Source organism: Spermophilus citellus, assembly GCF_964194105.1.
Source record: "Spermophilus citellus genome assembly, chromosome: 18".
In the NCBI taxonomy this organism is placed as follows: domain Eukaryota; kingdom Metazoa; phylum Chordata; class Mammalia; order Rodentia; family Sciuridae; genus Spermophilus; species Spermophilus citellus.
In genome coordinates, this window is record NC_138200.1 from 51,842,814 (window position 1) to 51,859,675 (window position 16,862).

A 16,862-nucleotide genomic window follows, 5' to 3' on the forward strand; every position below is an offset into this window, starting at 1 on the left:
CCATCTAAGGCAAAAGACTCCAAAAGCCTGGATCTGTCCACCACGATTCAGTTGGCTTTCTGCTTCCACCTTTATCTTAGATGTGCATAGACTACACTCTTCCCGTCAGTTTGGGGATGAAAAGTGTCCAGGGACTGAGGTTTCCTAACGTTCAACTGGCAATCACAGTTTCTTCGCGTGACTGGAGACTCCAGAAGTTCCAGATAATCAAGTAAGGGCAAAAAGTAAGGCCCGCGGGAGCCACTGTCGCTTGCCAAAGGCCAGCTGGGCAGCTACACACCCAGTGGCCTGCGGACGGGCAAGGGGAAGGAGGCTGCCCTGCGGGAGGAGTCCAGGTTCCCTGCAGTCCAGCCGCCGCACAAGCTACAGGGTGGCGCATGCGCGGCGCGGACCGCGGAGTTGTGAATGGTGCGTCTTGTTTGCAGGAGTTTGAGGCGGGCGGGCGGGCGCGAGGAGGAGGGGTGGGGCCGGCGGGGGCGGGGCGGCCGAGCGAGCGAGGTGGGCGGCGAGAGGAAGTGGCGGCGGCGGCGACGGCGGCGGCCGGGGGCGGCAGGCAACGGCTGAGGCTACGGCGGCGTGGGTTGGGCTCCAGCGGGCGGTGGCACCTCAGACTCCCCGGAGCGGGAGCCCACACGGGCGGGCGCCTGAAACAAAGGGGAGCGGGAGAAGGGGCGCCGCGGGTGGGCGGTCATTCGGTCAGCGCGGAGCCGGCCAGCGGGTGCCCGCGCTTCCCCGTAACCCGGCCGGCCGGCACGGTCTCAGGGCGGGAAGATGCCGCGCGTCGTGCCCGACCAGAGAAGCAAGTTCGAGAATGAAGAATTCTTCAGAAAGCTGAGCCGCGAGTGTGAGGTAAGGCGGGCGGGCGGCGCGGAGGCCGCGACGCGCCCCGAGTGGGCCCGGGCAGAGAAAAGTTTGAGCGGCGCGGTCCCCGGGAAGCCCGGGCCGGCGCGCCCGCGGAGGGGCAATCTCGCCCGGGCGGCCGTCTGCCCACAGGCTCTGCTTGCCCTTATCGGCGCTGCGCGGGGCGGGAGGGCGCGCGGGCGGCGCCGCAGATTTCGCTCCTGATTTCGGCCGTCTCTGCCTTACAGATTAAGTACACCGGCTTCAGGGACCGGCCCCACGAGGAGCGCCAGGCGCGCTTCCAGAACGCTTGCCGCGACGGCCGCTCGGAGATCGTAAGTCCGCGGGGCCCCGGCGCGCGCGGGTCACTTGTTGCGCGGGGACCGCGCGGCCCAGGCGGGTTCCGGACGGCGCCGCGGATGCCGCGGCTCCCGGAACTGAGCGGGCGCCTTCTCACTTCCTACTCGGGATTCAGAAGGCGAAACCAGACGCTGGAGGCCCGCTCCTCGCGGGGACACGCTTTCCCCGTGGCCCGCTGCGGTGGCTCGTGTTTCCCAGAGCCGGCCTGGCGCACAGTTCACTGCCAGTGGAGCTCCAGCCCGAGCCAAAGTAAATAAGCAAAGGTCCTTATATAGGCTGTGACACCGATGAGGGTGGGGGGGGGGACTTCGGGGTATGTGCGGGAAGAAAACACCCACTCGGGAAAAGGACTGGAGCTTCATTCGAGGTCAGCGATAGTTTGTTTCCTAGACGCTGGATTTGTTGGTAAATTTATATGTGAAGCTCTTTCGCTCCCAGAATGAGGATAAATCTTTACTCCAGTTATCTATTGTCCTGATAGAAAAGGGAGGTTTAAAAGAAAAAGGGCCTACAGGACGTTTAATTTTTTTTTCCTGGAATATAATGCTTCAAGAGAATCGGGGGGAAAAATTATCAGTTTTTTTTTTTTTCCCTAAACATATCCTGTTTAGTGTTGCAGTACCAAAAGAACCGCATATGGCTCTGCAAAAACCACCGTTGATCTCCTGGAGGCCTGTTTGGGTGTGATAGACTTGATGCCTCACCTCCATCAAACCTAGGGTTGAAAAAAAAAACAAGTGTCCTCCATTCATCGCCTTTTGTCCAATTGGAGGTATAATGAGGCAACGATGGGAAGAAACTATAGAAAAAGAGGTTGATTATTTGTTTAAAAAATGTTGAAGCACTGTATAATGGACTCTTTTTACCTTGCATTATGACTTGAGCCCATTGCTTTGGCAGAGACTTGAAACTAAGGTGCTGTTTGAACAGAGGTTAACAGTAGGAAGGCATGTTGGAAAATTTATTCCTCCCCTTTTACAATCAATTATTTGTTTTTATTGAGGTGTAATTCATATACTATAAAATTCTCCTGTTCACAAAATCAGATTTATTTTTAAACAGTATTTAATATTTAATATTTTTTTAAAGTGAGAGAGGAGAGAGAGAGAGAGAGAGAGAATTTTCAATATTTATTTCTAGTTCTCAGCAGACACAACATCTTTGTTGGTATGTGGTGCTGAGGATCGAACCCGGGCCGCACGCATGCCAGGCGAGCGCTCTACCGCTTGAGCCACATCCCCAGCCCCAATATTTAATATTTAAACAATATTTTTGGAATTATATTACTGATAGATGATAAATTTTTGAGGAGCTTTTAAAATATTTGATTGTTAATGTATATTATGAGAGTTTTAAGTCCCCCTCCAAGTTTATTGATAGTTGTAATATTTGTGTATTAAAAAAATACTTGGGGCTGGAGATGTGGCTCAAGCGGTAGCGCCCCTGGCATGTGTGCAGCCCGGGTTCAATCCTCAGCACCACATACAAGCAAAAATGTTGTGTCCGCCAAAAACTAAAAAAATAAATATTAATATTCTCTCTTTCTCTCTCTCTCTCTCTCTGTTAAAAAAAAAAGACAAATACTTTTTGATTTTGGCACTGGATGATAAAAGGAAAGAATCATTCATTAGTTGGTCGAGTGACTGTCATTCTTTGCCTGGGTTTTCTTTTGCAGAAGGTGGATGGATAATAGTTTACGTAATCAAAGGATTTCCCAGAGGTAAATGATGAGATACAAAATGCTGTCACTTTTTTATTTTTTATTTTAATTTTTTTTTAAAGATAGAGTGAAAGAGGAGAGAGAGAGAGAGAGAATTTTTAAATATTTATTGTTTTTTAGTTCTCGGCGGACACAACATCTTTGTTGGTATGTGGTGCTGAGGATCGAACCCTGGCCGCACGCACACCAGGCGAGCGGTGTCACTTTTTTAAAGCTGAGATTTTTTTCTGAAAACCAGTGAAGCATAGCCTGTAGTGTGCTTTTAGTTGTATCATACTTTGCTGCATGTAATTGTGAACTGAGGATATAATTTAGCCTATAGTATATCTGAAGAGTTATATTCTAATATTGTTAAAATATAGCAGTGTTATATAGGTTGTTATGTTTGTCATAAGTTTCTTTCCAGGGTGAATTAGGCCTTCTCCCCTTCCAAATAACTGATCTTACAAATTTTAATAAGTTTTGTTTAATTTGTTTTCTGAGAAATATTAAAGATTGAAGGATGTAGATTGATTTCTATAAGGTTTGCACTTAAGATGGCACTGGTGTAAGGGTCCGGCGAAGCGTCGGAGAAGGAGAGACCACACGAGACAAACTTCATGCAATTGCAAGGGGGATTTTATTAGGGGGATCCGTTCCAGCGCGCTGGGACTCTGAGCTCACTCAAGAAGGGAGAGCAGCCCAGAGCCCAGAGCAGAGGTCAAGCAGAGCTTAAGTACACTTTTTGGAGAGGGTGGGGGGCTTTACATACATCAGAACAAATCATCATGAGGCGTGGGGAAATTGAACAACAATTCTGATACATGATTAGTCCATTCATTGGCGGGAACAGTTTGGGCAGGGGTGATTGGTCACTGCTAAGTGGGGTACACATTCAAACTGATTGGTTCTGGGGCCTGGATGCCTACGTGCCATGCTACCTGGAGCCCTTAGCTATTAAACAACCAGGGAATCAATGGAGATATTTACTGAGCAGCTCCTGCATTGTCCTAACAACTTACAGATTCCGGGGATAGCAGAGGAATTGTAACAATAGGCTTTTACCTTTTAGCCCAGACCTTGCAATCTAGAAGCTTTACAATGCCCTAGTCTTTTACACTTTAACTCAGACTTTTGCAGCTTAGAATCAGCTTAGAAATTTTACCCTTACACTGGCACATGTTGTTTGTTGAGTAATGTAATATTTGGGGAGGAATTTCACTTTTTTCTCTTTTTCTTTTTTCCCCTCTCTTCCTTGTTTTTCCCTTTTAAATCATTGTTGCCCAATTTAAATTACAGGATCCTGCCTGGGCACAGTGACACACATCTGTAATTCCAGCTGCTCTGGAGACTAAAATAGGAGGATTGCAAGTTTGAGGCCCTCCTCAGCTACTTAGTGAGGCCCTCAGCAATTTAGCAAGACCTTGTCTCAAAATAAAAAAATAAAAAGGGCTGGGTATGTAGCTCAGTGGTAAAACTCCCCAGGTTCAATACCCAGTATTTAATTAATTAATTTACAGGATCTTTAGCTCCTAGAGGTTGGAGACTGTACTAAGCCCGAATAAACCCCTCTAAAAACAGGTGCTTTGCAAAAGGCCCTTTGTATTAGAGGTACTGATTATTTGAATTTAGAGGCTACATAATTTAAGGCCTGAAATTTATCTCTGACTTATGAACAGGTTGGTTTCTAACTATTTAGTAGTAGAAAAGGAATTATTTTCTATTTGACAGTGGTCATATATGGTAAAGATAAACATAGTTCTCAATTCCCCAATTATTCCACTGCCCCAGTTGCTGGTTTTTTTTTTCCCCCTCATTTTTAACATCTCCTTGTGTACCAGGGAGATTAGTAAAGAATTTATTTTACATTTAGAGGTGAAAGAAATTAAGGGCTGTAATACTTCCCTTTCACTACAAAACTTATCAGACTTTTTTTTTTCAATTTTTTTTTTAGTTGTAGATGGACACAATATCTTTATTTTATTTGTTTGTTTATTTTTTTAAAGTGGTGCCAAGGATCAAGCCCAGTGCCTCACGCATGGTAGGCATACGCTCTACCACTGAGCCACAACCCCAGCCCCTGTTCAGACTTTTTAGCACATAATGAAATAATAGTGATTGTGGGTGAGAGCTAGAATTTATTTTGGTGAAATTTGATTTATTCCTCTTTTGAATTGTTATTGTAGTAAGGATATCGGAGATGTCTTCAACACAAATAATTAAAAAAATGCTTACAGGGGTATGTTGACTCTACTATGGGGAAGGTAAAAACTGATATATTTTTAATCCCGAAGATTCAATGGTTAAAATATATTGGATTGGCATAAGGTGTGCCATTTTTTTAATTTGTGAAAACTATAAAATAATACAGTCAATACAACTTGGAAGTCTTACATACTGACATTTTCCCACTGTAATATTTTAATATTTTCAAACAGAATTTCCTGACTCTTACGTGTAGGTATTCTATTTAAAAAGGGATCCCACTGTAGCTCAGGGGTAGAGTGTTTGCCTAACATTGGTAAGGCCCTGGATTCCATCCTCAGCACCTCAAAAAAAAAAAAAAAAAAAAAGTTATTGGGTAAAGTAAATTTGGAAAACACTATTCTAGAATGATTAATTTTTAGTTTTTACCACTTTTTCTCTCAGGGAGGGATCTTGGTGAGAAAGTGGTAAAGCAGGAAATCTCTTCTGAGTTTTGCATTCAAACAGGAGATGAAGTAATAAGATCTTCAGAGTGTCTTAGCACTATGCTGGTTTGGGATATACTGGAAGTAGAAGGGTTTGCTACTGGATAAACTAAGTACTGAAGAAATGTGATTCAGAGGTTTTGACATAGGACATTCATTCATGGGTTTAATCTCTTATCTACTACCATTCTGTTCTTGGAGAATTTCATTATCTGAGGCTAAAAGTTGCCACTTTTATTAATCTCGAAGTTATTTCTCTTAAGCAGGGTGCATTGGGGCACACCTATAGTGCCAGCTACTTGGGAAGGCTGAGGCAGGAGGACGGCTGTGCTCAGAAATTGAAAGCCAGCTTGAACAATAACAGACAACCTTCCTCCCCTATCTCAGACAGACAAAAGTTATATTTTTCAGAAAACATTTATATGGTGTTTACTTGGTACTGTTCTAAGCATTGTACAAATATTAATTTGTGAGGAAACTGAAGTATGCCTCAGGTCATACTGCCTAGGCAGTTTTTCTTCTAGAATCTGCTTTTCATTTGAACTAATGGTTGTGCTATTATGGATAAAACTTATTCTGATAGTGCATGGAAAGATTTTTTTTTAAATTACTATTGTAATATTGATGTTAGTTTATTTCAGTTTCTAGTCATAGAAAATAATTACCACAACTGGCATCCCAGTTGATGAAAGAAATGCCATCAAAGATGTCTAGAGATTTAGCAGCTGAGTTGACAAAGTACCTACAGTACCAATAATAGAAATAGGAAGTATAATTTTTACCTTTAAAAACAGAATAAACTGTTAACCAGTAGGGGAACTAGTGGATAGTTATATCAGCTAATGGTTTTAAGCAAATGGCTCAAAATGTGAAGCCCTTGCTTTCAGATGAAGACTGTGCTTCAAGTGATGATGCTTCAGAATGTAATCAGTAAAATAAACCAAACAAAACTTTCTGGTTTCAGCAAAGAAGAGTTTACATTTAGACAATGAAAATTTATTTAAAAAAAAAAAACCTGCTTGTTATTTCTTTCAGAAAGAAATAGGAGGAATAATGTTATTTCTGTTTTTTACATGAGAGAAATATAGAGTTAAATTGCTCAGGGGCTACATGGAATGACACTTAATGAAATGGTTTTAGACTCTTCTGTCTGAGCTGAACCATCCAAATCTTCTATAAATATTAGATGAACACTCAGTACTTTTAGTTGTAGTTAGAGCTACTTCTTCTATAGTAAAATTTTAGAAAAGTGCATATTTTTTTTAAATCATCTAACGTTTTAGAAAGAAGTACTGTCACATTACATGCTAATGTATGGTTTATAACAAGAAAAACAATCCCTAGTGCATTTTTTTCTTTCTTTTTTTTTTTTTTTTTTTTTTTTTTTTGGTACAGGTGATTGAACCTAGGGGTGCTTTGCCACATCCCCAGTCCATTTTTATTTTTTGAGACAGGGTCTCACTAAGTTGCTGAGACTGATTTTGAACTTGTGATCCTCCTACCTCAGCCTCCTGAGCTGCTGGGATTATGGGCATGCACCACTACATCCAGCTCCTAGTACATTTTTTAACATGGGTTTTAAAATCCATTTAAAAATGCTCTTCTGGTTTTTATTTTTTATTTTTTTAGTACCTGTGATTGAACTCAGGGGCACTCGACCACTGAGCCACACCCCTAGCCCTATTTTGTATTTTATTTAGAGACAGGGTTTCACTGAGTCGCTTAGTGAATCACTTTTGCTGAGTCTGGCTTTGAACTCACGATCCTCCTGCCTCAGCTTGCGGAGCCACTGGGATTACAGGCCTGTGTTACCACGCCTGGCAAAATGTACTTACTGCTTTTTTTTTTTTTTTTTTTTTTTGTATCACACACCATTCAGTGTTTCCTTGAGCGAAGGAAATCAAGAAAGATCAAATGTATCATATAACTTTAAATTGTGATATGCTTTTAAATTCAAAATCTTTAGTTCACTAGTGGTTTTCACATTTAAAAATATTTAAAAGTTTTAAAATGCAAGGACAGTGGTTTCTGGTTAGACATTAGCAATGTAAGATCCTAACGTCAGCAAAAAATGACCCGAAAGAAAGTATTGATTCCATGTCTGATTTTATATTTAAGCAGCCAATGGCAAATGTCCTCAAAATGGAATCAGATGTTTGTAACTTAATACTTAAGAAAAATGATGAGTGCATGTTTTTTACTTTTAAGTATTCTCAGTGCTCCCTGGCCTAAGACATAAACTGATGTAAAAATAAATGACTGCCTGCATAATTTATGTAATGTCCTGCTCCTGATCCTGTTTGTATTGATTTTTCTAAAAGGCTTTTGTGGCCACAGGAACCAATCTGTCTCTCCAGTTTTTTCCGGCGAGCTGGCAGGGAGAACAGCGACAAACACCTAGCCGGGAGTATGTCGACTTAGAAAGAGAAGCAGGAAAGGTAGGAAACGTTTCTTTTCAATTGGTGAGTTGTTTTCATTAAAGGTTTTCTGATGATATACATTATTAGCAATCGTGGGTTACCCAGGTATATGATCAGATTTGCTTTCATTTCATATTATAAAGATGTAATACAGTGTTTTTAAAATCTGTGTTATACTATATCACACATTACTAATTTCACGAATATAATATTCATCGAAGAAAGTTGTAGCCCATAAGGAAAGCAGTGAACTTTCCTACAATAACACTTAAAACCTAATTCTTTTAAAAGTGTTGACAAGAACTTTTTGTGTTTACTAAAATATGTGTTACTACAGTGTTGTAAAAAAAAATGAAATTAAGAGAAAAATGGGAAGGCTCTGTAGGCTTACAAATTCACAGTATTTAGAAGTAGCTCATGGGTAACTTTCTAATTCTATTGTAGCAAAATTAATTTTGAGAAAAACTTTTAAAACTTCAACTTGGAAAAAATTGTTTTGAAAAAGTTTCTGGGAAAACAGATTTCTTACAATTTTTATTTTAGAAGTTTAGGCAAAAGGGGGTTGGGTTGTGGCTCAGTGATAGAGTGCTTGCCTAGCACAGGGAGGCACCACGTTTGATCCCTAGCACCACATTAAAAAAAAAAAAAAATTAAAATAAATAAATAAACAAAATAAAGGTATTTTTTTAAAAAAGAAGTAGTTTAGGCTAAAGATTTTTTAAAAGGTAGAAATATTTATGCTGAGAGCCCTGTTAAAATCTAAGTAAAAGGTACAGGACTTTTTGGTGAAATTTTAATGAATAATAACTTGGATTGGTTGATCATTAACTAAGAAGGAGCTGACTTCTTGAAATAAAAATTTTAAAAAGAATTTTGGGGATCCATATTATCTTCAGTATTTCTTGTTTCCTTTATAAGGTGTTTCCATACCTATTTCTGTCTGTTTGAAAATTACTTTTCAAAGTGTCATCATGAATGGCATAATCTATCATTTTATTTGCAAAATGTAAGAAATATCTAAATATTAATGAAGGTATTTTGTATCAGAAAAGGATTTCTAATTTTTTATATATGCAATTAAGAATTTTTTGTTTTATGAAATTAAGTTTGATCTTGTACATGAAACAAACTAACTAATCTTTGGATTTGGGAGAGGGAAAATAGATGACAGGATTTTAAAAAATGAGTAATATTTGCTTTCCTGTGTATTAGCTTGTTTAATTAGAAAATTAAAAGCAAATATTACATATTTTACTATTTGGTAATTCTTAACATATAAGGGGAAACTTGGAAAATCATTATAGGATTATTGGTCTTTGTCTGTTTTGGTGCATGTATGTGTGACTAGATGAAGAAGAAAAAAATTTTTTCTTGTTTAAGACATTTCCTCAGAATCAGCTGTTGAATCTAGTTCTAGCACTTATGTGCTAGAACCAGCTGTTGAATCTAGTTCTAGCCCAAGTGTTATAGCACTTGTTAGGCTGAGGCAGGAGGATCACTTGAGCCAATGAGTTTGAGGCTAGCCTGGGTAACATAGTGAGGCTTTGTCAAAAAAGAAAACACTAGATAGATCAGTTTCTTAAAGGCATATATCAAAAAAAAAGTTGCCTTCCCCTTAGCTTTAATGCTAAATTACTTAACGCTTGAAGATTGGCATGTCAATGCTACTGGGAGGTCCGTTTTACTTGAATTAGATAATGATATCTGGTCACTAGTTTGAAGACTACATTATTCGTGGATTTAAAGCTATTGATGTGTTTTCAGTTATAGAACTAACAATATCAAAAATGTCAGATGGGGCCAGGCATGGTGGTACATGCACGCCTATAATCCCAGTGGCTCTGGAGCTGAGGCAGGAGGATCATGAGTTCAAAGCCAGCCTCAGCAGAAGCAAGGCACTAAGCAACTCAGTGAGACCCTGTCTCTAAATAAAATACGAAATAGGACTGGGGATATGGCTTAGTGGCTGACTGCCCCTGAGTTCAATCCCCACCTCCCCCCAAGCCAAAAAAAAAAAAAAAAAAAGTTTGAAGGTTTACTTTAGTATTTAGAAGATTTTCAAATCTATCAGGAATTTATATTTTATAATTGATTTTAGAAATTTCCTTTCTGAGGGCTGGGATATACTCAGTTGGTAGAGTGCTTGCCTTGCATGAATAAAAGCCCTGGGTTCAATCCCCAGCACCATAAAAGAAAGAAAGAAAGAAAGAAAGAAAGAAAGAAAAGAAATTTTCTTTCTGTAAAGGGAAAAATAGTAAATATTTTCAATTTTGCAGCTAATGGTCTCTGTTGCTGCTATTCACCTGTGCTGTTACAGTGTGAAAGAAGCCAGAGACAATATGTGAACAAATAAGTGTGACTGTGTTCAAGAATTGTTATACTGGCAGGATGGAAATTTGTGTTTATGTATATATCATGTTTTTCTCAACTATAGCTTTGCCAACATCTGTACTATACCAGCAGGATCTAGAAGAATAAAACGTTTTAAGGAAAAACAAAAACCCTCCTAGTATGCTATGGGATAAATTACTCCAGTGAATTTAGAGAAAAAATTCTATCTTGGATTTTTTCATACATGGAGCTAAGATTATTTCTCCCTTCCTTTTTATGTTCTCTTTAACCATTATATTTTGATTCTGTACCCATATGACTAGGACTAGAAGCAAAGAAAATTGAAGGAACTTCCTCAAATGTAATAATTTGCCTCTTCTCCTATATCAGATCCCAAATCAGTGTCATCCTCCTTATTCTCTCAACCTCACTTACTGTGTTAGTCAATGTTTCATCACTATGACAAAATACCTGATAAAACTACTTAAAGGAGGAAAGATTTATTTTTGGCTCAGTTTCACGGGTTTCATTGTATGGACAGTTGGTTCCTTTGTTTCTGGTCCTGTGGTGAGGCAGTAGTACGTCATGGCAAAAGGGTATAGTAAATCAGAACTGCTTAACCTTATGGCTGGCAGAGAGAAAGGAGCCAGGGGCAAGACAAAGTCTTCAGAGGCATGCCCTTGAAAACCTACTCTCTTCATCTAGGTCCTACCTTCCAGTTTCTTCCACTTCCCAGTAGTATGTTCAGCTATGAATGTTATCAGTGAATTAATCCATTAATGAGGTTAGAGCCCTTATGATCCAATTACTTCCCCCAAAGCCCTACCTCTAAAAATCGTTGCACTGGGGACCAAGTCTTCAACATATGAGTCTTTGTGGGACTTTCTGAATTCAAACCATAATACTTCCTGAAGCAGCTTATTTCTCTTTACTAATCAGCAGGATATTTTTATTCTGAGCAGGATATTTACAGTTTTAAATAGGATAGTCTAGGTAAAGAAGTTCATATCTGAGCAGAGTCCTGAAAGGAGGTTAGGGAATGATGATCCCTGTAGGTATATGGGGGAAAAGATGTTCCAGATAGAGGAAACAGCCACTATGAAGGCCACAGGGTGTGAGCATGTTATGTATATTTGATAAACAGCAACCAATCCTATGTGAGTAGAGTAGGCTAAGAAAGGAGGAGAGAAGATGAGATCAGGGCTTTAACAAGGAGCCAGTTCCCATGGCTATTGTAACAACATGGATTTTTATTCTGAGTGAAATAGGGAGTGGTTTCATGTTTTTGAGCAGGTAAATGATATGGTCTGGGTTAGGTTTTGACTAACCTAACTTTCGGGTTGATTGATAGTAGACCATAGGGGGCAAGATTGAAATAGGGAGACCTGCTTGGCTATTTCAGCAATCTTTGCTAGAGAACAGGGTGATAACAGTGGACAGAATGAGAGACGGATATGTATTGAGAAAAAGCTAAGAAGATTTGCTTATGGATTGGATGAAGGAAAAAAAGGAGTTAATGACTTTGGTTTTTTGGCTAGAGCAACTGGAAATATGGGATTGCCATTATCTGAGATGGGAAAGGCTATAGATAGAGCAAGGAGCAGGTTTGGTCAGTTTAGGGCATGTGAGTTTGTAATAATAGCTTGTTATTGCAGCTTCTGTTTCCTAACCACCCTTAACTCTTAAAGCCAAGACATTGCTTTTTCATAAATGATTCTGCGTCGCTTATTTTGAGTTCATTTGCCTTTTAAAAATAACAATTTTATTGAAGTATATTTTCCATTCAATAAAATACGTCCAGTATAATTATATAATTTTTTTTTAACATTCTCACTCCATTATTTATTTATTTAATTATTTTCTGTTGTGCTGGATTTTGTACCCAGAGCCTCGTACTTGCTAGGCAAGCCCTCTTACCACTGAGTTACATCCCCAGAACAATTGTATAATTTGAGTTTTAACAAATGTATGGACACATGTAAATGCCATTACAGATAAAGGCAGTGTTTCTGTCATCCCCAAAGTTTTCTTATTTCCCTTTACAAGAATCAGGGAATTGTGTGGCTGGGTGGTCCCGCATGAGGTTGCAGTCCAGATGTTGGCTGGGACTGGACAGTCTCTGAAAACTAGACTGAAGCTAAAGGTTCCTGTTCAAGCTCACTCAGTTGACTTCAGTTCCTAGGCATGTGTGCACCTCTTTATAGAAAAAGAATGAAGTCACCATGCTTTTTATGACCTGTTCTTTAAGTCATTGTGTCTTATTTTATTCATTGCAAACTAGTAACTAAGTCTAATCCACACTAAACAGGAAGGGTGATTCCATATGGGTGTGAATACCAGGAAGCTGGAATCACTGGGGTCATCCTGGAGGCTAGCTATCATTGATATAAATTTAGTGAATTAAAAAAAAAAAAACTTAGAATGCTGAGAAAGAAGACAAAAATCTCCATATCCGTTTATTAGAAATAATGATTTTATGATTTATGGCTCATATAAACCAGTGCCTTTTATTCATTCTTTTGCTTATGTGGTTGCAGGAATATTTTCAAACCAAGAATCTTCAATAAAAAAGGTTTATTAATTATTAACTACACAAATAGGAACTTTATGTAAGATCAAGTCAGCACATAATTTTCTCTTTTTGAATTTTTTTTGTACCAACGTGTCTAGTGACCCATCTACATTGGTTCTTTTTTTTTTTTAAATCTATACCTTTATTTTATTTATTTATTTATTCGTTTTTATGTGAGGCTGAGGATTGAACTCAGTTCCTCACATGTGCTAGGCAAGTGCTCTACCACAGAGTCCCAGCCTCTAGTAGAACTCTAGAGTAAAGTCAAAGGTAATCATAAATATTTTCCTCATCTATAAATGATAATCAGAATATCTGTTCTGTTCATATACTTCATGTGAGGATTAAATGAGGTACTAAAACATGTGAAAATGTATTTTAAATTGTAAACCCCTATCCAAAGTTAGGTTATTTGATGGTTTTCTAGGATGAGATTATAAGTAACTGAATGTTAGTTAGTACAACAGTATACCTTAGGTAAGCTTCATTTTAGGTGGCTATACAATGTTGGAATACTGTGTCTTTCCCAAGTGATGTGTTAGCTTTTTGTTGCTGTGACGAAAATACCTGACAAGAGCAACTCAGAGGAGGAAAAATTGATTTTGGGCTCAGTTTCATAAGTTCATTTCAAGGTCAGCTAACTGTATCACTCTGGGCCTAAGAAGGCAGAAAAGCATCAAGGCAGAAGGATGTGGTGGGGGAAAGCTGTTCAGCTTGTGGCAGCCAGGAAGCAGAGAGGAGCCAAGGACAAAATATAGTCTAAGGGTACAACCTCAGTGACCTATTTCTCCAGCCAGTCCTCCTCTGCTTACACTTAACCTGGTTATGTTGACCAGGATGACCCCAGTGATCCCAGCTTCCTGATATTCACATCCCATATGGAAGCCATTCAGATTATTAATCCAACAAATGGATTAGTCCACTAGTTAATTATTAGTCCATTAGTTATAGCTCCCATAATCCAGTGATTTCATCTCTGAACATTTTTGCATTGCCTAATGCTTGAGTTTTTCAGGGGATATTAAATATCCAAACTATAACAGTTATAAATCTTAGCAGCCAAAATGTTCTTAATTCTTCTTTAAATTGCTTCCCTCTAATTTTGCTGTCAGAAAACAAGGAAAAGCAACTTATCAGTATTTAAATCATTCCTAAGTTAAAATTTTATAGACCTAGCAACTCTTTAATTCCTTTGATCTTTCCTCTGAGGACCTATTTCCAATTCCTTTTTATTTCAAACAAACACAAATGAGTATGGTTAACAAAAATTTTTAATCTTGGGTGATCAGATTAATGTTTTTATCACATAAACTGTATTTCTTAGAGTTTTGTTGGGATTGTGAATAAAACATTTATGTTTACTTTTGTGATCCCAGTTTATGAGTACAAAGTTGAAGGGTATGGTATGAAAAATATTTCATAAGTTGAAAAAAATGAACTTTTTAAAAGTGCTACTGTTCGACCATTTTTTCTATGGAAATAGAGCATCCTGTCTAGTTTTACTACATTGGCCTCAGAAATAAAGAGGTTAAACTTTGTATGGTTGGTGTATTTCTGTTTATAGTTTATGATTTTAATTTATAGTCAAACAGCATGAATTTCAGACATTGAGAAGTAGTTATAAATCATGTCATTAGAGTGAGTGCTCTTTAAATTTTTGGTAAGTTGTGTTTATTTTTTCCTTTTTCCAAGTTCTGAACTTTGCATACTTAAGACAAAAAGACAAATCTTTTTAGCACTCATTTTTATTAGCTAAAATAGCAAAGAAAAAATTCACAGCATTTGGTTTAATGAATGAAAATAGAATCTTACTTTAAATGGCCTTCTCCAACAGTCAGTGGTTCTGCTGCTTCTGCAGCCTTTTGCTTACTTGCCTGCAAGCTCTTTGTCCCAAAATAAATATTGTCTCTTTATATACTATCCAAAATTTGGCAGGATTTACAGGACTCCTTGATGTTAGTTTTGGGAAATTCTTATTCATGCTCAACAAGTTTCTTCTCTTTTCTACATAGCCTAGTCTTTCCAAATAAAATATTTCTGTGATAAAGCTTTGGAATATAATTTTCCCCCAAGAGAAATTGAGACAGTTTTACAACTAGCTTCTCATATCTAGAATTCAAGTATTTATATTCAACTAAAATTTGAAATGTATCTTCTAGTACTTAGTTATTGTGTATTAAAATAAGTAATTTGGTTATTAATTTTTTTTTTCTGGTGGTACTAGGAATTGAACCCAAGACAAGCATTCTACCACTGAGCTATATCTCCAGCCCTTTTGAGAGTCTAAGTTGCCCAGTCTGGCCTCAAACTTGAGATCCTCCTGCCTTAATACCTAGAATTTCAGGCAGGTGCCATCATGCCCAGCAAAGATAACATTTTAAGTATACTATACTTAAATATATGTTCTAAGAATACTAATACTTATAAGAACTGAATCATAAAATTTAGAATTGGATGTTACCAGTATAAGCTATAGGCTTATGTATTTTTTTAAACTTTTTTTTTTTTAGTTGTAGATGGACACAATAATAATAAATAAAATGAAGTCCACCATCAACTAAAAAAATACTTAAGAAAAAAAATGTGCCTCGGGCTGGGGTTGTGGCTCAGTGGTAGGGCACTTACCTATCATGCGTGAGGCACTGGGTTCGATCCCCAGCACCACATAAAAATTAACAAATAAAATAAAGGTATTGTGTCCATCCAAAAACAATTTTTTAAAAAAATGTGCTTCCTAGTGTATTGCTGTACTTTCAAGACTCTCAGACAGTGCTGTACTGCGTGTCCTGAGAACAGGCTGAGTCTGGGAATGGTTGGTAGGTTATTTTTGTGTGTAAAAGCTTTTTTCCCCACATATACAATCTGTACAAAAGCCCTTTTGTGTTTTAAAACTTCATATATAAAGGCAGATTAAACTCCAGATTAAAATAAGATGATGATCTAGATATATGTGATTCCATTTTCATTAGGAGAATTTAGATGTTTCAAACACATATTTTTGCCTGTATTGTAGATATTCAAAGTGTGTTCTTGTGTTCTCTATTTTTAAAAAATGATAATTTTTTTTTTTTTTTTTTTTTGGTACTGTAGATTGAACTCACGGGCACTCGACCACTGAGCCACATCCCCAGCCCTTTTTTGAATTTTAATTAGATACAGGGTCTCACTGAGTTGCTTAGTGCCTCGCCATTGCTAAGGCTGGCTTTGAACCCACAATCCTCCTATTTTAGCCTCCAAGCCGCTGGGATTACAGGCATGCACCACCACGCCTGGCAAAAAAAAATAATGATAATTTCTTATAAGAGTCTGGCTTTATTTGTAGAATATTATTTGAAATAATAACCCTTTGGAAAAATTAGTTTTTGAGGGTATTGCTTATTCATGCCAGCTGGATCCCTTTGCTATCTAGAATGTTCCTGGACCCTTTTTCCCTTCTCCCCCATTTGTGTCTTTTGTGTACTGGGTATTGAACTTAGGGCCTTATACATGCTAAATGTAAGCTTTATCAATGAGCTATACCTCTAGCCTTTTTGGACTGTTTTTAAAATTGAAATAAAATTCACCATCTTTATCCGCCAATTACACAACTGAGTGGTTTTTAATATATCACAGTGTACACCCATTACCATTATCTGATTCTAGAGCATTTGCAGAATTCTGGGCCATTGTGAATCCAGTTTGACAACTATAAGCCAATTTTTACTGTACTAACCACCACCGGGCACTGGTTTACCTCATCACTAATTCTATTAAACCTGTACTATATAGTGAAGTCTTTGATTTGATTTTAAAACACATCTGGTGTTTGCTTGATTTTACAGCTGAAGAAACTAAGGCCGGAGAGACTAAATTTTCAGAAATCATGAAGTCCCTTTCTTAGAAAGAGCCAGGATTCAGGCCCAGGTCTTTTTTACCCTAGTTTTTGTTCTTTGCTGTGTATCACACTACTG

General features: G+C 38.4%; 1 protein-coding gene across 2 annotated transcripts in view; it reads left to right on the top strand.

Annotated features, from left to right (window-relative positions):
* The first annotated feature begins 444 nt into the window (after positions 1–444).
* Positions 445–16,862, top strand: part of CBFB (core-binding factor subunit beta) — a 53,434-nt gene continuing 37,016 nt past the window's right edge. For both annotated transcript variants that reach the window (XM_081274030.1, XM_081274029.1), the window contains exons 1-3: positions 445–849; positions 1,089–1,175; positions 7,911–8,027. In XM_081274030.1, the coding sequence (XP_081130156.1) occupies positions 772–849; positions 1,089–1,175; positions 7,911–8,027 (282 nt within the window). In that variant the 5' untranslated portion in view covers positions 445–771. The remainder of the gene's footprint in view (positions 850–1,088; positions 1,176–7,910; positions 8,028–16,862) is intronic.